Genomic DNA, 20,307 nt, shown 5'->3' with positions numbered 1-20,307 from the left:
GGAGTGTGTAAAGCAGGGGAGTCTGTAAAGCAGGGCAGTGTGTAAAGCAGGGCAGTGTGTAAAGCAGGGCAGTGTGTAAAGCAGGGCAGTGTGTAAAGCAGGGGTGTGTGTAAAGCGGGACAGTGTGTAAAGCAGGGCAGTGTGTAAAGCAGGGCAGTGTGTAAAGCAGGGGAGTGTGTAAAGCAGGGCAGTGTGTAAAGCAGGGCAGTGTGTAAAGCAGGGCAGTGTGTAAAGCAGGGGAGTCTGTAAAGCAGGGCAGTGTGTTTAGCGGGACAGTGTGTAAAGTGGGACAGTGTGTAAAGCAGGAAAGTGCATAAAGCAGGGGAGTGCGTAACGCGGGGGAGTGTGTAACGCGGGGGAGTGTGTAAAGCAGGGCGGTGTGTAAAGCAGGGCAGCGTGTAAAGCAGGGGAGTGTGTAAAGCAGGGCAGTGCGTCAAGCAGGGCAGTGTGTAACGCAGGGCAGTGTGTAAAGCAGGGGAGTCTGTAAAGCAGGGCAGTGTGTTTAGCGGGACAGTGTGTAAAGTGGGACAGTGTGTAAAGCAGGAAAGTGCATAAAGCAGGGGAGTGCGTAACGCGGGGGAGTGTGTAACGCGGGGGGGTGTGTAAAGCAGGGCGGTGTGTAAAGCAGGGCAGCGTGTAAAGCAGGGGAGTGCGTCAAGCAGGGCAGTGCGTCAAGCAGGGCAGTGCGTCAAGCAGGGCAGTGTGTAAAGCAGGGCAGTGTGTAAAGCAGGGCAGTGCGTCAAGCAGGGCAGTGTGTAACGCAGGGAAGTTTGTAAAGCAGGGGAGTGTGTAAAGCAGGGCAGTGTGTAAAACAGGGCAGTGTGTAAAGCTGAGCAGTGTGTAAAGCAGGGCAGTGTGCAAAGCAGGGGAGCGTGTAAAGCAGAGGAGCGTGTAAAGCAGGGCAGTGTGTAAAGCAGGGGAGTTTGTAAAGCAGGGCAGTGTGTAAAGTGGGGGAGTGTGTAAAGCAGGGCAGTGTGTAAAGCAGGGCAGTGTGTAAAGCAGGGCAGTGTGTAAAGCAGGGCAGTGTGTAAAGCAGGGCAGTGTGTAAAGCTGAGCAGTGTGTAAAGCAGGGCAGTGTGTAAAGCGGGGGAGTGTGTAAAGCAGGGCAGTGTGTAAAGCAGGACACTGTGTAAAGAGTATGCACGTCTTCCCCGTGTCTGCATGGGTTTCCTCCGGATGCTCCGGTTTCCTCCCACAAGTCTCGAAAGACATGCTTGTTGGGAGAATTGGATATTCCCCCAATATTTAGCTTTGGGACTTGTCTCAGTTCAATCTCATGAATAATTCTGTTCTTTTCAATCAGCAGCACTGACCTTTTTACAAGCACCTAAAGTTCACAACTTGTGAGATGAATGAGCTTCCGGATATATTTTAATCCAACAAAATTATAATGAAGTGCAAATGGATACTTCCACATTGATTGTTCAATCTATAACCTAATTAATACTATCCTGATTACTTTACAGATGAAAAGCTGTCATTACAACAAGTTGATCCAACGTTCCATGATATGGAGTAGGGGTGAATTGTGGAAAATTATCCCACCTGCCCTCTCGTGTATCACTGTTGGATTGGACATGTTTATCTGGGAGTTGAGGTCAATGTAAGTGTGACTGCTTCTGTTCCCTGTGACGGTGGAGCTGATGTTGTGTCTGTGTCTCTGCAATGTTGGATTAATATTGTACTTACTGTCAGTTAGAAGGAGACGGCGGCACATTCATGTTGCTGAGGAATCATCATCTTGTTCTGGGAACTCATCTCTTCATCAGTTGAACTAGGGGGAAGAAAACAAATATCTTGTAAATCAGGGTCAGCTGAGGCCAATGAGAGATCAATCAATTCTTTCAATTTATAATCAGTAAAATAAAGAAAATACTGTCCAAATCCTGCCCCAGAATCAGACAATAAGCCAGGCCCAGAAAGAGCTCTCCCTTCCCCCCGCTCACTCCAAGTCCCAGAACAAGATGGGGCTCCCGCTGCGCCTCTTGCAAACAGCCCCCGATTCTCCCTGAACTCCCCCCGAGTCAGTAATGATCTCTGAGCCTCTTTGCTCACACTCCCAAATGGATGAGCTGCTGCAATGAGAACGCTGTTTCCTCGCTGGAGGGGCTGCGCATGCGCTCTTACTCAGAGTGACGACAGGCAGAGGGCGGGGCTAAACCGGACATGCGCAGATCCGCGCAGCAATTCGCACTGAGAATCAATGGGAATATTCCCCATTTCACTGTCATCACAGATAGAGCAAACCCTCCTATAGAGCCCGTGTTGTAGTCAAAAACTACAAGTTCCCGCGGTAGCTCAGAAAGGTAATTCAGTGAGAGGCTGAGCCAATAAGATTCCAGGTTTGACCCTAGTTTGTTATCTGCTCTCAGCAGATTGGCAACAGGCTGTGTTTCTGGATCAGTGAGAGATGAAATGTGTGATTCCTCTGATTGATGTTCTGCAGCTAGTTTTACAAAGTACAAGTGCACAAACACTGAATGAAGGTCAGATTAGGCATGGTTGCAATGATTTCAAGATCAAACAGACTGCCTATATTGGAGGGCAATTTGCCACTGATGAACTAAAGCCCAGTGATGAACTAATGGTTCAATATGAGAAAGCCTAAGTGACGACTGACATTTCTGCAAGTTACACCACTGTTGTAAGCAGTCAATATGGGGTTGTAGGTTGAAATCTTGTAGAATTTGCCAATTCTTCATTGGTGCATCTTCTAATGAGTTAAGCTGTTGATAAACCTGGATTCTGAGTGGTAATCAGGTCAAAAAACCAAAACAGTATCCAAATTCATAAGGGCCTGCAAGGTGTCCTCACAAAATCCCTTTCTCTGCTGTTAACGCTATACTGATGCAGGTTGCTGAAGCACACAAAATGGCTTTTGAAGAGAATACAGGCATGCAGATAATAAGGTGAATGAACTAAGGACATGGTTTGTCACAGATTTATCTCCACATTTGTTGATGACTCTGCCACTTGACAATTACTTTTAACTCAGAATTTTCCATGTTTACCAAGTACATTTCTCACAGGACAACAGTCATTTACTTCAGAAGCTGCCAGGAATCCAGAGAGCAGAAAGCAATATTATTGCCAGTGGGAACAACGATTTAGACACTTATGCCATGCTGGGAATAGCCCCATCATATTAATGAGTAAGGGCCACAGGCCATAATCAGAGCTATAGCGATTTCTAGATACCATTTACCGTGCTGGCAAATCAAAAGGCAAAATCTCCTTATATCTCATCCTACCCCAAATAGTACTTTTCTGAAGAAAGAAAAACTGGATGATGGGTTGACAGGTCTCATTTGCTGAGCCATACCAATTGCCGAATACCATCAACAAATAAAATTGCTGAACAGATTAACCTCAAATTAAGTCAATTTAGCAGCACCTCTTCCACAAATGACGGGAATAGCCAAGTACATTTTTTTTCCCGGAAAGCAACTGTGCTGATTATTTAATACTACTATCAAAAAAAAACAAAAGGTGTGGGATGTTTGTGACTGTATTTGGTCACCGCATGCTACAGCTCCAGGGACACCAGGCCACGAACGAGGCCGCGGAAGAGGGGCAGACAGTCAGGCCGGATGACCCCCTCGGTCACCCACTAACTGGACCTATCAATGGCAAGTTTGGCCAGGCCCAGGAGCCGGTTCACAAGGAGGCCCTCCACCTTCCACCCTCCCCCCTGCTCCGGATGTCCGTAGGTCAGGAACGTGGAGCTAAAGTGCAAAGACAAAAACAACAATGTCGTCAAAAAACTAAAAAGGGAATGCAGCCGAGGACAGACAACATACACATGCTCCACGGTCTCCACCAGGCCGCAAACGTGACAGGTCTCTGGGGAGGCCGTGTGGTGACTTAACCTACGGTTGCACGGCACTGCCTTGTGCAGCTCCCTCCACTCCAGGTCCCCAAATCTGACAGGGAGGACGCCTCCGTCGAGCGACCTCCAGTGGGGACGTCTGCCACCGGACGGCAACAAGGCAGGTCTGGATGCCGGGTGAGGGCAAGGAGGTGGAAAGTGTGCAGCAGCAGGCCGTACAGTAAAACCCTCCGCGCGGTGCAAAAAGAAACGGGAGGTGTTTCCGTGAGGCGGCTGGGGTTGTGGGGTACCGGCACCCGGAGGGGGTTCCTGGGCCTGGGAACAACGTGGAATTCCATCCGAGCAGGGGTCCGCTCAGACGGGATGCCACGGTACAACTGCGCCGTCTCGAGTGCCCACGGGGCCGAGCATGACCGTTTAGAGCCCTCGGATGATTTTGGCCGCGTGCTGGATGGTCCGCGCCCGGCGAGCTCGTAGGGCGTCACCCAGTCCACTCCTCTGCCACCCTGCACATCCCTGATCCTGGTCACCCCGGCATCCACAGCCCCCCACTCCGCCAGCCACCGGAATGGATATTGGCGGAGATGCGGATTCCTGAGCAGCGGCTCCCTTACGATAGCAACTGCTCCTGACAGGGGGGGAGCTGTGGCGCGTGGCGACCATGTTCCAGACTTTGAGAAGGTCCTGGTACAAGACGGGCAGTGCCAACAAAGAATTCTGAAGACCTTGCTGGCCAACAAACAGTAGTTGCAGGTTGTAGTTCAGGCCGTGGAACTGGCGGAAGAAATACGTCCCCAGGGCACACCATCGTCGAGGAGGTTCAAAGTACAGATATCACTGCAGAGTCTGAAGGGGGAAAGTCGCAATGTGGATGCGAAGGCACACCAGCGTCTGACCGCCCTCCGCTATTGGGAGACTCAAGAACTCCGCAGCGACCCAGTGCAATACATTGTCCCAGAAGAATCGAATCAGAGTTCTCTGGATGCGTGTGACAAAGTCAGGGAGAGGGGTCAATGTGACCAGCCGGTACCACAGCATGGAGGCTATCAGCTGGTTTATGATGAGAACTCGACCCCTGTAGGACAGCACTGTATACAGTCAAGTACCGAAACACATCTTCACCTACACACACCTCAATATTTATTACCTGAACACATACTTTTTTAAAAAAGGAGTGAGATATCATAATATCCAACCATGTATATGATGGAGTGCTGACAGGCAGTGATTGACACACAGGATGACCAGTAAGCTCACAGAACACAGCAGCCAATCACCAGACAGGACATAACCATTATAAAGCCAGAGGGCACCAGTTTTCCCGCTCTCTCGGGATCCAGTCTCTGAGACAGTCAGAGCTCGTGAGCAGCAGCCAGTGCAAACACCATGTGGTAGTCAGTTAGTCTGGTCAGGCTAGCCTCAGGTCTCCAGTCAAGTCAGCATAGTGTCAACCCACAGTTAAGCATGTAATATAGTTAGATGTTAAATAACATCGTGTTGCATCTCATCAAGTGTTGGAAGCCCGTCTCTCCCTACACTGCATCAAACACAGTCCACATAGACCCAGCTTACCCAACAGATCAACCGGGGTCAGTGAACATGAGGAGCACATCATCAGCTGAAGCCGAAAGGACCACCGCCAGGCTCGGCTCACGCAGAACCAGCCTCGGCAACCTCCTCCGCAGGAGGCACAGGAAAGGCTCCACGCAAAGAGAATAAAGTTGGCCAGACAAGGGGCAGCCCTGACGCACTCCTCTCCCAAAGTTAACGGGTGCAGTCAGGGACCGTTAACCTTAATCAGACACTCCGAGGCAACGTACAGTAATCGGATCCAGGCGACAAAGTCCGTCCTGAACCCAAAGGCTCGCAGAGTCCCGAGCAAATACTCGTGCCCCACCCTGTCGAACGCCTTCTCCTGGTCAAGAGGCAGGAAGGCGCTCAACATACCAGTCCTCTGGAATGATTGATAATTTCCCGGACCACATGGATATTATCATAAATGGTGCAGTTCGGGACGGTGTAGGACTGGTCAGGGTGGATCATGTGGTCCAGCATAGGGTAGAGGCGCAAAAATATGACCTTGGCAAATATTTTGTAGTCTGTGCCGAGAAGGGAGACCGGTCTCCAGTTTTTAAGTCGGCGGAGATCCCCCTTCTTGGGCAGCAGGGCAATAACGGCCCTGCGCCATGAAACGGGCATCTCCCCGGTCGCGATACATTCCCCCAGGACCCCAGCGTAGTCGCTCCCCAGGACGTCCCAGAACGCCCTGAAGAACTCCACGGTCAGCCCGTCCAGCCCTGGGGTCTTGCCCCTTGACAAGCTGTCGAGGGCACGGGTCAGCTCTTGAAGATTGATGGTATGTTCGAGCCTCCAGACGCCGTCCGGGCCGACCTGAGGCAGGTCCTCCCACAGAACTCTGCAAACGTCCAGCCGGCCCAGAACCGGCAAAACGAGTCCAGGAACCGCTCGTTGTCCAGCAGCGTGTTGTTAAAGTGCAAGTACGCGGACCGTGCCTGAGCGCGGGACGGGCCGAGCCCCACCCACACCAGGTGATGATCCGAGCACGGCACCAGCTCCAGAGATGCCGTCGGAACGCTGGGCAAGTACATCCTAGAAATGTAAAGACGATCGATTCTGGACGCTCCGAACAGAGGGCCCACAAATGTGTACACTGCGATTCAGGATGGAGAGTTTGCCAGACGTCCACCAAGTCGAAGGACCTGACCAGGTCCCTTAACTTGACCACCGCCTACGAGCTGCGCTGAACTCTACCACAGTCCTTGTCCTGGAGGGTGCAACTGAAATCCCCTCCAAGGACGATGCACTCGCCCACAGAGATGGTGCCAAGAAGAGTGGACCCTTTGTCAAAGAAAGCCGTCTGCTGCGGCCTGGCCAGGGGAGTGTATACATTCACAAAGTGAAGCACCACGTCCCTGTCGCGGATCGTTAAATGCAACAGACGGCCTGGCACTGGCTCCTTGATCCTCAAGATCCCTGTCTGAAAATGTGGAGCCAACAAGATAGCCACCCCGCCCGAACGTGGGGCCAAGTGACTCATGAAGTCTCCTTCTTGCCACTCCAGGGTCCACTTAGCTTCGTCCCCCGGAATGGCGAGGGTTTCTTGCAGGAAGCACATCCCGTACTTTCCGCCCTGGAGGACAGAGAAGCACTGGAAACGGTGATGTGCGTCCGTGCTGCCGTGGATGTTGAGGCTGGCTATGGTTACCTCCATGTCAGTTGTAGCATGTGTCCTTCACCAATCAGCCATAACTCAGTGCTCAGGGGAAATAGAGGGTTGTTGCCCTCTCCACTCCCTCAGGTGTGAACAGCTTGGCGCTGCTCCCCTTGGTCTGGGTCAATCCATCCCCCAGGATCGCCCTGAGGCGGGTTGCTCACAGGCTCTCCCATCGATTCAGAGTCCGTGGACGGCGGCGGCTCCGACCCTGCCTCCACCGTCATTGCCGGGCCCTCGGAGAGACCCGGGAACAGCTCCAGGATGGATCCTGGGCTCCTTGGCATCGTCTGCATGGGCCTTGTGAGTGGGGAACCTTCCTCGCCGTCGCCCGCCCACAACCTGAAGATATCGGGGCTCTGGTGGCTGCTGCCAGCCCCCAGCGATGAACAAAAGGAGGTGACCGGAGAGTAAAACTACACCGGGCGGAACGAGCACTCGGGGGTCAGGTCTCCGCCCGACCCCCGGCCTCCCTGCTCGGGGGACGAAGGCAGCTCAGGAGCCTCAGCGGCCTTGGAGGCTGCCTTGGCCTTCTTTTTAACGGGGCTGGACGTCAGTATGATGGGAATAAACCCAGGAGATACCTGACCCCGCTCGCCTGGGGAGGGGATAGCGAGATCCACCACCTCCTCCAACACGGGCCGGCGGTGCTTGCGGAGAGGGGCAGGCTGATCTTGCTGTGGGGCCTCCACCGCTGGAGGGTCCTCGGCAGCGTCCCCCCCCCCCCACATCGCCCAGCCCCCCCCCCCCCCGCCCCATCGCCGAGCCCCCCCCCGCCCCATCGCCGAGCACCCCCCCGCCCCATCGCCCAGCCCCTGGGACTGTGGTGAGGCTGGAACAGCCTCCAGCTCGGGGCCGTACACAGGGTCCCCACCGCCCTCCGGACCCCGTGTGTTGGTCTCTCCGGGCCCCTCATGTTGTTGTGAGGCGGTGGCGGTATCCAGAGGTGAGGCTGCAGCCTCTAAGTTGGTTGGGACGGGCACGGGGTCAGTATGCGTGATGGGGCCAAGGTGTGGATGGGCCCGGTCTGACCGTCGCGCCGTCTTCCCTTTGGCCTTTTTAGGCTGCCTCTTGGCTAGCGGAGGCTCCCCCTCCCCCCCGCCAGCAGCTACGGTGTTGTTAGGGGCCGGCTGCTGGGCAGACAAAGAGGTGGTAGAGGAGAGGGGGGCCGTGCCAGCCACGGCCGTCCTGGAGCTGGTGTTGGCGGCAGCCGTCAGGGTGGGGCAGTTGCGGTGAATATGCCCCAGCCCTCTGTAAGCATGGCACTGCATACCATCCACAGACCGGATCTCTTAATGATCCTTCCCTTGGTGGGGAACCACAAACCCTCCCTCCGTGACCTTCTCCCAGGTAAGGCGGGCAAAAGCCTGATGCCGGAAGGAGAATACATGACGGAGGGAAGGGTCCCGGCAGGCCGAGTGTCAGAGGTGCCACCCCGGACCTGACCTCCCCCAGGAAGTTGAGATGGGGGAGGAGGAGCTCAGTGGGGAGGTAGGGTGGGACATTGACACGTTCAGCAGTGGCCTCCAGCGGGTCCACCGCCATGTGTCCCACCCACTGTGAACCCCCTTTCCAGGACACGGTGGGCCGCCTGCTCGGCACGCAGGAAAAACACGGCCTTGCCATACATCGTAGAAGCGGCTACGATGGCCAAGGGGCCGACGACCCCGGCCATCACACGAGTGCACGCCTCGATCGTCATGGTGGGATGGGCATAACATTTGACCCCAAGTTGCCAGCGTTAGTAGGCGGAATGGCGAGGGGGCCGCGGAGGGTCGAGAGGCTGTCGCCCCCGCACAGGTTCTTGGCCGCCCTGCCCCCGGCAGAGTGGAGGATGCCCCTGGGGTCCTGGCTATGCCCACCTTTGGTATGGCACAACCAGGGTAATAGGGGAAAGACGTGGCACCACAACAGCAGGTGTCACAGGGCAGCAGCAGATAGTCACTGTAAGCCGGGCAGCGTTCTTCAGCCCCGGACGGGCCTAAAGCAAAGTGGCAGCTGCCACACACCCGCCACGGGGGTGAAAAAGGGGGGGCGGACTGCACTCTTCAGCGCAGGGCTTAACCAATCACCTTTGTAGCTGTGTGTTTGTCCCAATGAGATATTCAATCTGCAGCCATTGCCTGCAGCTTGTTTGTTATTACACTGTCACTCAGCCCCTAAAACTCACACTTTCTGACTACCATTTCATTGATTCACTTCAATTTCACCCCTTTAATATTTGAAATTGAATTTGGTTTGTACACGATTCCCTATTCACAGAGTCCGCTGGTTGATACATTTCAGTGGCTTTAGAGAATTGTCTTGTCTTGGACAGTCCCCTGGTTTGAAGCACTCCCCTGATTTCCACACTCCCTGGTTTACCCACACCACTGATTTACTCACTCCCCTCGTTTCCAATTTGTAATTGAATATGATTTGAACACTCCGCTGGTTTACACAGTTAGCTGAGTCTACACGTTCTCTCCATGTTTCCTCCGGGTGCTCCGGATTCCTCCCACAGTCCAAAGATGTGCAGGTTATGTGGATTGGCAATGCAAAATTTTCCTTAGTGTCCAAAAACGGTGAGGGAAGGTTTCCGGGGAGAGGGTGGTGTGGGGATAGGGTTGAGGTGTGGGCTTCGGCAGTTGGGGGGGGCTGGTTTAGCACAGTGGGCTACGCAGCTGGCTTGTAATGCAGAACAAGGCCAGCAGCGCGGGTTCAATTCCCGTACCGGCCTCCCCGAACAGGCGCCGGAATCTAGCGACTGGGGCTTTTCACAGTAACTTCACTGAAGCCTACTTGTGACAATGAGCTATTGTTATCAGTATGCTCTTTCCAAGGGCCATTGCAGACTCGATGGGCTGAATGGCCGCCTTCTGCACTGTAGATTCTATGAAATCTATGAACTCAGCTCCAGTTGAAAGTTTCTCCAGTCTCCACTTGAATAGTTAACATACTGTTCTGAGCAGCTTGCAGCACTTTCTCTGTAATGTGCACCATGACATACTGCCAAACCTGGATTTTAAAATATTTCTTCAGTAACTGCATGTTTACCAATAATAATTCTTATAATATGTGTCATTGCTTAGGTCTCTTCTTGTAGCATGAGACCTGGTCTCGTCCTGACGTCTGAAACTACCTTTACCATTCTGATTAAGTTATAAATGTTCTTATCTGTAACACATGTACTACATCAATGACATTAGATCAGTTAGTCCTGGTAAATGAAGGAAAAATGGATGAACTACCTTTGGGACCCACTCAAGCAGACCACCATGACCCACTATGTTCTCTTACCTTCAATGCAGCAGGTGAGCTTGCTTGGTCCTTATGATCTCACTTCAATCAGGTTCAGATGTGGAGAGGGCAGCGCGTGTATCAGGTGCAGAGTTCAGCTGGTTCATTTGTGCTGTCTTCATCCTTTTGAGGGTGAAAATCCAAACCTTTAACATGTAACTGTTTCCGTTAGGCGAGGAGCCGAGGACCCGTGGGCACAGCCTTAGAATTAGAGGGGTAAATTCAGAACAGAAATGCGGAGACATTTCTTCAGCCAGAGAGTGGTGGGCCTGTGGAATTCATTGCCGCGGAGTGCAGTGGAGGCCGGGACGCTAAATGGCTTCAAGGCAGAGATAGATAAATTCTTGATGTCGCGAGGAATTGAGGGCTACGGGGAGAATGCTGGTAGGTGGAGTTGAAATGCCCATCAGCCATGATTGAATGGCGGAGTGGACTCGATGGGCCGAATGGCCTTACTTCCACTCCTATGTCTTATGGTCTTATGTAGATCCTTGTGATGTGTAATAGCAACAGAATGCTGGTTTTACTCAGCACTGGATACTCCTCCTAGACGCGACGCCAGAATTCTGAAAACCTCATGGGGTTGTGGCGTATTTTTAATGTGCTGTCACAGGTGAGGTGCAGAAGCTCAGTTTGTACATTTGGTGTCAGCTATCAGTTTGTAATTGAGTCCGGGGTCAAAGGGAGTTTTCACCAACCAATTCTCTCTCAAAATCTGAAACTTCTCTTCTGAAAAAGCGATAAAAACTGTTGATCAGCGCAGCCAGTCTATCGACAGTTCCCTTACTATTTTCTTCCATATGTCATTGCAGTGTGGGGAACGTGTAGGAGGATTGGCTTTCTACTCGCAGTTGCCTAACATTCAATTACTTTTGGAAAGCATCAAATTCTTCACAGCGCCAAAAGCAATCCTCCTCCTTTCCTTGCAATTTGAGGTTCAGTGTGTTTAGAATTGAAAAGATGTCTGCAAGGTAAGACATAGAACATAGAACATTGAACAGTACAGCACAGAACAGGCGCTTCGTCCCTCGATGTTGTGCCGAGCAATGATCACCCTACTCAAACACACGTATCCACCCTATACCCGTAACCCAACAATCCCCCCATTAACCTTACACTACGGGCAATTTAGCATGGCCAATCCACCTAACCCGCACATCTTTGGACTGTGGGAGGAAACCGGAGCACCCGGAGGAAACCGACGCACACACGGGGAGGACGTGCAGACTCCACACAGACAGTGACCCAGCCGCGAATCGAACCTGGGACCCTGGAGCTGTGAAGCATTTATGCTAACCACCATGCTACCGTGCTGCCCACCACATAGAGAGCATCCACGTCTCATCTCCAAATATATCAGCCGGAGGGGATCCTGATTTGCATTGGCACAATTTTTAAGACATACCTTCAAATATCACCTTTATTCTGCTGTGTTCCTGATTTCAGCTCCTTCTGAATGGGTTGTTGAGCAGAGGCCGTGGAGCTGACACCAGCTCTGCTTTGTGTTGCTGTCACTCCCCTGGGCGACTCTCCCACAGATTTAGTTGTGAGATGCGGGCCTGTTTGTGTCTCTGACCCTCTCTTCTTTATTACAAAACCATCCATTTTCAATTCTTCCCAGCTGCCAGCTACAAAATGGAGGATCTGCTCTCCAGCGCCGCTTGAACCCGGTGTTGCTTCAAAGAAGCTGCCCCTGGACAGCCCGGTGACGTCAGGAGGAGGTGGTCTGGACGCTGAGGGCCGCGCCTGCGCACTGCCTGATAGTGCTGAGTGGGCACGCATGCGCGGAACAGTCCCCGGAGAGTGAAATTCTGTCTCCGGCTGATAGCGTTTTAAACAGCAGCCAGATTAAACTCGATTCCAATCCAAATTGTAAGAATCCGTGGGAACAGTTTCGGATCTAAATCCGAAACATTTCCACGGATACTCACAGACATGCTGATTTTCTGCAGCATTTTCTCTTCAATTCACATTTGCAGCATCCGCATTATTTGCTTTAATTTGTTATGGGTTCGTCAGTTACAAAGAAATCCCCAAATCCGAAACTGACAAATAAAGGGAAACTGTAGACTCGTCAAAGAGAGAGAATCCAACAATCCTATACTCAAAACTAAATGATTTAGTCACATTTTTTTTCCTTGTTCAATTTTATCTGTTTTATCTTTTTGCGCTCTTTTAAGCTTTGAAATAAATATTCGGTTGGAATCTGAACATTTGGCGCCCAAACTTTCCGCCCTCAGCACCAGTAGATTCTCCTGATTGGTGCTTCAAACAGATATCTGATTGGTCACTTTGTAGCCGGCTCCACAATGTTGTTCAGATAACCAATCAGCAATGTGTGCACCGCCATTCCTCCTGAAGCTATAAGAGAAGTGAATGTGGGCGGTTTTCCTCATTCTGTGTGAAAGTGTTTGTGAGATTGTGACAATGTCTGGAAGAGGAAAGACCAGCGGTAAAGCTCGGGCCAAGGCCAAGTCTCGCTCCTCCCGGGCTGGACTGCAGTTCCCGGTGGGCCGTGTTCACAGGCTCCTGAGAAAGGGTAACTATGCCCAGCGTGTGGGTGCCGGAGCCCCGGTCTATCTGGCTGCTGTGCTCGAGTATCTGACCGCTGAAATCCTCGAGCTGGCCGGGAACGCGGCCCGGGACAACAAGAAGAGCCGCATCATCCCCAGACACCTGCAGCTGGCCGTCCGCAACGACGAGGAGCTCAACAAGCTGCTGGGAGGGGTGACCATCGCTCAGGGTGGGGTGCTGCCTAATATCCAGGCCGTGCTGCTGCCTAAGAAAAGCAGTGCCAGTTCCGGCAAGAAGTGAAGCGAACGTTCTTTAATATAATAACCCAAAGGCTCTTTTCAGAGCCACTCACTTTATCTGGAAAAGGCCTAACTATTATCTGACCGTCAGAGATTCTGCTCTTTTGCTTAATGTGCAAATGTTTCACGTTTTATGACATCAATCCGCAGCGCATTCTGTGCGTGACATTATTTACATGTTCAGTATTTATGACACATGTGAATTATATGTGTTTATTTGGGATAAAAGTGTCTGATCTGAAATGATCTTAGTTCCAATAATATTGCTCAAAGAAGGATGTCTGATCTGTAATCTCTCCGCAAGAGATTCCGCTCTGCTATTTAATGTGTCGGTGTTTCTGCAATGACTATATCTGCAAGTGGGTTACTGTGTGACACGCTTCGTACTCGGAGCCTCGGATTAACATCAAACTCTGGCTCACGATGTGCAGGAAGGTTTTTATGGAAGCAGTTTATTGGGGTAAGAAATCCTAGGAAACTGAAATTATTATAGCTCCAATAAAAAGGCTTTGATATTACATACTGTGCGGCAAAAATGACAACAGCATATTAAATAAACGATGAATTTTCCTGGAGACGAGAAAGTTCATTGTAATGCAGAGTAAATTGTAAGAATTGGCCTAAAGCCATCGGCTGTAATGGCAACTTTTCTGTGAGTGAGTTAGTATTTACGGTCTTTCTACCTATCTACATATCTATCGATCCATCCGTATATCTATGCAAGTTTCTATCTCTTTCGTATCTATCTTTCCATCCATATATCTGTCTCTCTACCTATCAATCTATCTATCTAAATTGCTCTTTCCAGGCGTCGGTGCAGTCCCTGTGATTACATGATATTGTTATTGGTATTAGTAATCACAGCCAGTCTAGTTTATTGGGCTGAAATTAAATACGGGCTGGACTACAACAGATAACGGATCCAGGGCATTGAGGAAACAAATAACAGAGATTTTTAAAAATGCTGAATCGAGATACTGGGGTGTAAGCTCTTTTCCTGACCGACTTGGTGGCTCTTAAAAGAGCCTTTGTTGTTATTATTGGTGAAGCCGGGTTTTAGGCGCGTTCCCCGCGGATGCGGCGGGCCAGCTGGATGTCTTTGGGCATGATGGTGACTCGCTTGGCGTGGATGGCGCACAGGTTGGTGTCCTCAAAGAGCCCCACCAGGTAAGCCTCGCTGGCCTCCTGCAGGGCCATGACGGCGGAACTCTGGAAGCGCAGGTCTGTCTTGAAGTCCTGAGCGATCTCTCGCACCAGGCGCTGGAAGGGCAGTTTGCGGATCAGCAGCTCGGTGGATTTCTGGTAGCGGCGGATCTCCCTCAGAGCCACAGTGCCGGGTCTGTAGCGATGAGGCTTCTTCACTCCGCCCGTGGCTGGAGCGCTCTTGCGGGCCGCTTTGGTAGCCAGCTGTTTGCGAGGAGCTTTGCCTCCAGTCGATTTGCGCGCTGTCTGCTTGGTCCTGGCCATGATGTGAAACTGGGTGAAAGGCAGAGGCTGAGAATGCTGGCGCCGCTCTCTCACTGCCTATTTAAGGCATTATAGTGACCGCCCTCTTCTCCTCATTGGATGCAGCCCGATCCCGTGGACAAGTTTGAAAAGAGCGATGGGCGGCAAGGATATCAGGGCCCTGATTGGTGGACCTGCAACTGAAAAATTATCAATTTCAAACAGCCCGCCAATTTCACAGGGACAAGGAACGGATATTTGAGAAAACCGAAAAAAATCAATCTCGAGTTGTGAATATCAAAAACATCTCAATGATTCCTGCTTCCCATTTTGTCTCGGATTGGAGTGACCCGAGATGAGATGAACAAAACCGAGCAGGCACAGAATTCCCGCTCTCATTACAATGTCCGTGTTCACTATGTGAGGTTACAGGCTTGACTTGAGAAAGGTTGTTTCAGACTGTACAGCGCATCTATATCGCCTTCTAACGAGAAAATAAATGAATGATAGGAAATCGAGGTATCAAAGCTCTGATTCGCTAAACCAGCGCCATGGGTTATTCTGCTGCCATTTCAGGTCAGTGCTCTCAATGTGAGGGTTTGGGCGGCTCTTAAAAGAGCCTTTGGGTGTTGTTAAAGTTGTCAAATGGAGTTTCTCAGCCGCCGAATCCATAGAGAGTGCGGCCCTGGCGTTTGAGAGCGTAAACCACATCCATGGCGGTGACCGTCTTGCGCTTGGCGTGTTCAGTGTAGGTGACGGCGTCCCTGATCACATTCTCCAGGAAAACCTTCAGCACCCCGCGAGTCTCCTCATAGATCAAACCCGAGATGCGCTTGACCCCGCCACGGCGAGCCAGGCGGCGGATTGCTGGTTTGGTGATGCCCTGGATGTTATCACGAAGCACTTTGCGGTGCCGCTTTGCTCCGCCTTTGCCCAGTCCTTTGCCTCCTTTCCCTCTGCCAGACATGATGCTTCTTCAATCAAATCGCTGCTGAATGAGAGAAGAGCTGCTGCACTTTCCTTTATTATACAGCCCGCCCCGACCTGACTGAGAAAGAGAGAGAGGCGGGGAGCAGACTGAGTGACAGACAGAGCAGTGAAATGTCTTTGATCATCCAGCTCCGCCTCCTGCCTGCTCCAACCCACATTTTATATTCCAAACAGAAGTGAAAAGAGCGCGCTGAACACGTACAAACTGCAACATCATATAGCAGCTAGTTAGAAACGCGGATCTATTAAATCCAGGCATGTCAGTAATATTCCGGCCTCAGTCCACTCCTTTCTAGAACCAGCCGACCTATCTGCTCTCATTCCAACCCCAGCTCCGATTCCATCCCCACACAACTCCTCTCCCAGACAGATTGGGAATTTTACTAACATCCCTTCCAGCTGATATAAAGTGTTTTGAGTTGTGAGGCGGGATTTCTCCGCCATGTGAAGTATTTTACAGACTCTTCCCATGAACCTGTGAATAATGAAACTAATACAAACTGTGACTGTTCCCCGGTTAGGAAGAAGCAGCAACTTCCCTGTGTTTTAGTGCAGAGTGGGGGGAGAAGCCCGGTGCAGAGCATGTCAGCGAGTGAGCGGCAATACTGGATTGACATTTCTATCTGAAATCTGCTCCCAGCACCGGGACAGGGATTCATTGGTCGGGGGATCAGCTCTTTCCGGAGAGATGTGGGTGGCTCTGAGAAGAGCCTTTGGGTTCAGAGGTTTACAATTTGCTCGCGTTCTTTCACTTCTTTGCTGGTTTCTTCACTTTGGGCTTGACCCTCGATTTGGTCTGCTTTATTCCGCCCTTGATCTTTTTCACAGAACTTTTCTCCGGGGCTGCTTTCTTCGCGCTCTTTTTGGGAGCTGCCGCGTTCTTGGGTGCTGCTTTCTTGGGAGATTTCTTGGCTGCTGCTTTCTTGGGAGATTTCTTGGCTGCGGGTTTCTTGGGAGTTTTCTTGGCTGCTGCTTTCTTGGCTGCGGGTTTCTTGGGTGCTGCTTTCTTGGGAGATTTCTTGGCTGCTGCTTTCTTCACTAAAGGTTTCTTGCCTGCTCCGGTCTTTATCACTTTCCCCCCGGTTGTCTTCTTCACGATCTTGAAGGAGCCGGAGGCGCCCGTGCCCTTGACCTGAGCCAAGCTGCCGTTGTCCACACTCCTCTTGACACTTTGCTTGATCTGGTACCCCCGTTTATCCACATCGACCCCTTTGCTCCACAGCTGCTTCTTTATGGCCTGTAAGGAAACCCCCTTGCGATCGCCGCTATCCGCCACAATCTTGTGGATCAGCTCGCCCAGCCCGGGACCTTCTGGTTTCTTCCGGAGAACCGCCTTCTTCTGCTTCTTGACAGCCTTGACTGGGGCGGCGGCTGGAGGAGCCGTTTCGGCGGCTGCACTTTCGCTCATGTCCGGGACTCGGCACAAAATCTCTCCCTCAATGTGAAGTGGCTGAGAAATGAAGCCTCTGGTGGCGGCACTGAGCAACTTAAAGGCAGCGAGCGGACGGGGCGGAGACAACCTGCTCTCAGCTCCAGGCTGCTGCTGCTGCCTCTGTGTTTTTCTCTGGTCCCAAACTCTCCAATTCCACTCAAATTCCATCTCCACAGAGTCCCAGGATAAATCCTTCCTGTCTCTCACACTCTAATGTTTGCTGTAGGAAAGGTTTCACGCGATTTGAATGCTCCATTTCGGATTTAAACCCGTTTTACTGATGCACTGTTCGCGCTCTCTCACCCGATCGCTCTCATTTTCCCAACCTTTCCGCAGAAATCTGGAAAGCAGCATCGAAACTGCACTGAAATCCAACTTGGGAAAGTAGGAGGGGATCAGGGGGATTGATTGAATGAACAATATTTCCATTTTGTCCCAGAGGGATTGGGAGATCTGCTGATCAGAGCGGACACACAAACACAGTTGGTTTCTCCTGTGTGACCCGCCCCTTTCACTCTCTTTTCCACAATATTCACTTCCACACACAAGGTTTGGAAATTACATTTCCCAGGGCAGAATTCTCCCTCTTCTGAACATTTGTTTCCAAATCGGTGCCTTAATTGTAGATTTTCACCTCACTTCCTGATCAACTGAGTTTTCTGCTCCCTTTCTTCTGTTTCCCTAAATACCCGGCAGCAGCAAGTCATATTTTTAAATCTAAACTCATTGATGACACGTTTTACTTGAATGTGGAAATACAAATGATCTCCTCTCCAACAGTGGAGATTTTCCTGTTTGATGTGATCCTCCTGCACTGCCGGTAACACTAAACCCCAAACTCAACAAGCAGGGACACCCAGTTAAAGAATAGTCCCACCCCCTCTGAGAGTGGAGATTTTCACAGTGACCCACAGATTCTAACCATTCTGATCCGAACAGCAAATTTAAAAATAAAGATGGACTCAAAGAGGGAACGTGTAAACCAGGAGAACGTGTAAACTAGTGGGGAGTGTAAACCAGGGACAATAATAAATGAGGGGAGTGTGTTAACCAGAGAAATGTGTAAAATCAGTGGAAGATGCATAATCAAAGATAATTTAATTACATATTAGTGTGTAAAACCTGTAAAATGAGCGGAATGTATTAAACCTGGGATTGTATGGAACTAAAGTAGCCTGACACACTGGGAAGTGAGTAAACCGGAAGAGGGAGTGAACGGGGGGGGGGGGAGGGAGTGGAACCGGGTGGGGGGAGGATAGTGTACTGTGTTGGATGGGACGTGAAATGGGGGGGAGGGAGTGAAATGGGGGGTGAGGGAGGGTTGAAATGGGGGGGGGAGACGAGTGAAATGGGGGGGGGAGTGTGAAATGGGGGGGGGAGTGAAATGGGGGGGGGGAGTGAAATGGGGGGGGGGGGGGAGTGAAATGGGGGGGGGGGGTGAAATGGGGGGGGGGAGTGAAATGGGGGGGGGGAGTGAAAGGGGGGGGGGGAGTGAAAGGGGGGGAGTGAAAGGGGGGGGGAGTGAAAGGGGGGGGGGGGAGTGAAAGGGGGGGGGAGTGAAACCGGGGGAGGGGGGGGGAGTGAACCGGGGGAGGGGGGGAGTGAACCGGGGGAGGGGGGGGGGAGGAGTGAACGGGGAGGGGGGGGAGTGAAACGGGGGAGGGGGGGGAGTGAAACGGGGGAGGGGGGGGAGTGAACCGGGGGAGGGGCGGGGAGTGAACCGGGGGAGGGGGGGGGAGTGAACCGGGGGGGGGGGGGGGGGGAGTGAACCGGGGGGAGGGGGGGGGAGTGAACCGGGGGAGGGGGGGGGGGAGTGAACCGGGGGAGGGGGGGGGGAGTGAACCGGGGGAGGGGGGGGGGAGTGAACGGGGAGGGGGGGGGAGTGAACCGGGGGGGGGGGGGGGAGTGAAACCGGGGGAGGGGGGGGGGAGTGAACCGGGGGAGGGGGGGGAGTGAACGGGGGAGGGGGGGGGAGTGAACCGGGGGAGGGGGGGGGAGTGAACCGGGGGAGGGGGGGGGTGGAGTGAACCGGGGGAGGGGGGGGGGAGTGAACCGGGGGAGGGGGGGGGGAGGTGAAACGGGAGAGGGGGGGAGTGAAACCGGGGGAGGGGGGGGGGGAGTGAACCGGGGGAGGGGGGGGAGTGAACCGGGGGAGGGGGGGGGGAGTGAACCGGGGGAGGGAGGGAGGGAGGGAGTGAACCGGGGGAGGGGGAGGGAGTGAACCGGGGGAGGGGGGGGGGGGAGTGCACCGGGAGAGGGGGGGGGGAGTGAAACGGGAGAGGGGGGGGGAGTGGGGAGGAACGGAGAGGGGGGGGGAGTGAACCGGGGGAGGGGGGGGGGGAGTGAACCGGGGGAGGGGGGGGGGAGGAACCGGGGGAGGGGGGGGGGGGGGAGTGAAACGGGGGGAGGGGGGGGGGAGTGAACCGGGGGAGGGGGGGGGAGTGAACCGGGGGAGGGGGGGGGGGGAGTGAACCGGGGGAGGGGGGGGGGAGTGAACCGGGGAGGGGGGGGGGAGGAACGGGGGAGGGGGGGGGAGTGAACCGGGGGAGGGGGGGGGGAGTGCACCGGGGGAGGGGGGGGGGAGTGCACCGGGGGAGGGGGGGGGGAGTGCACCGGGGGAGGGGGGGGGGAGTGCACCGGGGGAGGGGGGGGGAGTGAACCGGGGGAGGGGGGGGAGTGAACCGGGGGAGGGGGGGGGAGTGACCGGGGAGGGGGAGGGGGGGGGAGAGAGAGGGGAGGGGAGTGACCCGGGGGAGAGGGGGGGGAGGGGGGGGGAGTGACCCGGGGGAGGGGGGGGGGGGGAGTGAACCGGGGGAGGGGGGGGGGAGTGAACCGGGGCAGGGGGGGGGGAGGTGAACCGGGGGAGGGGGGGGGGAGTGAACCGGGGGAGGGGGGGGAGGGGGGGGGAGGGGAGAGGGGGGGGGAGGGGGGGGGAGGGGGGGGGAGGGGAGGGGGGGGGGGGGGAGGGGAGGGGGGGGGAGGGGAGTGGGGGAGGGGGGGAGGGGAGGGGAGGGGGGGGAGGGGGGGGAGGGGGGGGATGGGAGGGGAGGGGGGGGGAGGGAGGGGGGGGAGAGGGGAGGGGGGGGGGAGGGGAGGGGGGGGGGGGGAGGGGGGGGGAGGGGAGGGGAGGGGGGGGGGGGGGGGGGGGGGGGGGGGGAGGGGGGGGGGGAGGGGAGGGGAGGGGGGGGGGGGGGGAGGGGGGGGGGGGGGAGGGGGGGGGGGGGGGAGGGGAGGGGGGGGGAGGGGAGGGGAGGGGGGGAGGGGAGGGGGGGGGGGGGGAGGGGAG

General features: G+C 53.9%; 4 protein-coding genes across 8 annotated transcripts in view; 1 reads left to right on the top strand and 3 right to left on the bottom strand.

The window, feature by feature from the left end:
• LOC119957746 (late histone H2B.L4-like) overlaps positions 1–10,620 on the bottom strand; it is a 62,721-nt gene extending 52,101 nt beyond the window's left edge. For 2 of the 4 annotated variants that reach the window (XR_005458901.1, XR_005458900.1), the window contains exons 1-2: positions 10,341–10,620; positions 1,690–1,774 (exon numbers count right to left, since the gene is read on the bottom strand). The gene's annotated coding sequence lies outside the window, so the exon portion shown is untranslated. The remainder of the gene's footprint in view (positions 1–1,689; positions 1,775–10,340) is intronic. The other 2 variants (XM_038785831.1, XM_038785832.1) reach the window with 2 other exon arrangements.
• Positions 10,621–12,598: 1,978 nt separating this feature from the next.
• Positions 12,599–13,728, top strand: LOC119957735 (late histone H2A.L3-like). The gene has a single exon (XM_038785817.1). It carries the CDS (start codon positions 12,717–12,719, stop codon positions 13,152–13,154), a length of 438 nt encoding a protein of 145 aa, XP_038641745.1. The 5' UTR covers positions 12,599–12,716; the 3' UTR covers positions 13,155–13,728.
• A 1,500-nt stretch (positions 13,729–15,228) lies between these two features.
• LOC119957761 (histone H4) lies at positions 15,229–15,593 on the bottom strand. The gene has a single exon (XM_038785852.1). The coding sequence runs from the start codon at positions 15,564–15,566 to the stop codon at positions 15,255–15,257; it is 312 nt and encodes a 103-aa protein (XP_038641780.1). The 5' UTR covers positions 15,567–15,593; the 3' UTR covers positions 15,229–15,254.
• Positions 15,594–16,124: 531 nt separating this feature from the next.
• On the bottom strand, positions 16,125–17,045 carry LOC119957730 (histone H1-like). 2 transcript variants are annotated; one of them, XM_038785812.1, is made up of 2 exons: positions 16,606–17,045; positions 16,125–16,494 (listed from the first exon to the last, which is right to left on the bottom strand). In XM_038785812.1, the coding sequence occupies exons 1-2, from the start codon at positions 16,995–16,997 to the stop codon at positions 16,338–16,340; spliced, it is 549 nt and encodes a 182-aa protein (XP_038641740.1). In that variant the 5' UTR covers positions 16,998–17,045; the 3' UTR covers positions 16,125–16,337. The 2 variants fall into 2 exon arrangements, with proteins under 2 accessions (XP_038641740.1, XP_038641738.1); XM_038785810.1 differs by having other exon boundaries at positions 16,125–17,045.
• Positions 17,046–20,307: the final 3,262 nt, after the last annotated feature.

Source organism: Scyliorhinus canicula, chromosome 27 (genome assembly GCF_902713615.1).
Source record: "Scyliorhinus canicula chromosome 27, sScyCan1.1, whole genome shotgun sequence".
NCBI lineage: Eukaryota > Metazoa > Chordata > Chondrichthyes > Carcharhiniformes > Scyliorhinidae > Scyliorhinus > Scyliorhinus canicula.
The sequence above is the reverse complement of the archived record's forward strand: the minus strand, read 5'-3'. Positions and strand labels throughout refer to the sequence as shown.

What these genes read in the sequence shown, in the direction of transcription:
- LOC119957735 (XM_038785817.1), top strand. Translation starts at nt 12,717, where the DNA reads ATGTGGGCGGTTTTCCTCATTCTGTGTGAAAGTGTTTGTGAGATTGTG.
- LOC119957761 (XM_038785852.1), bottom strand. Translation starts at nt 15,566, where the DNA reads ATGTCTGGCAGAGGGAAAGGAGGCAAAGGACTGGGCAAAGGCGGAGCA.
- LOC119957730 (XM_038785810.1), bottom strand. Translation starts at nt 16,997, where the DNA reads ATGAGCGAAAGTGCAGCCGCCGAAACGGCTCCTCCAGCCGCCGCCCCA.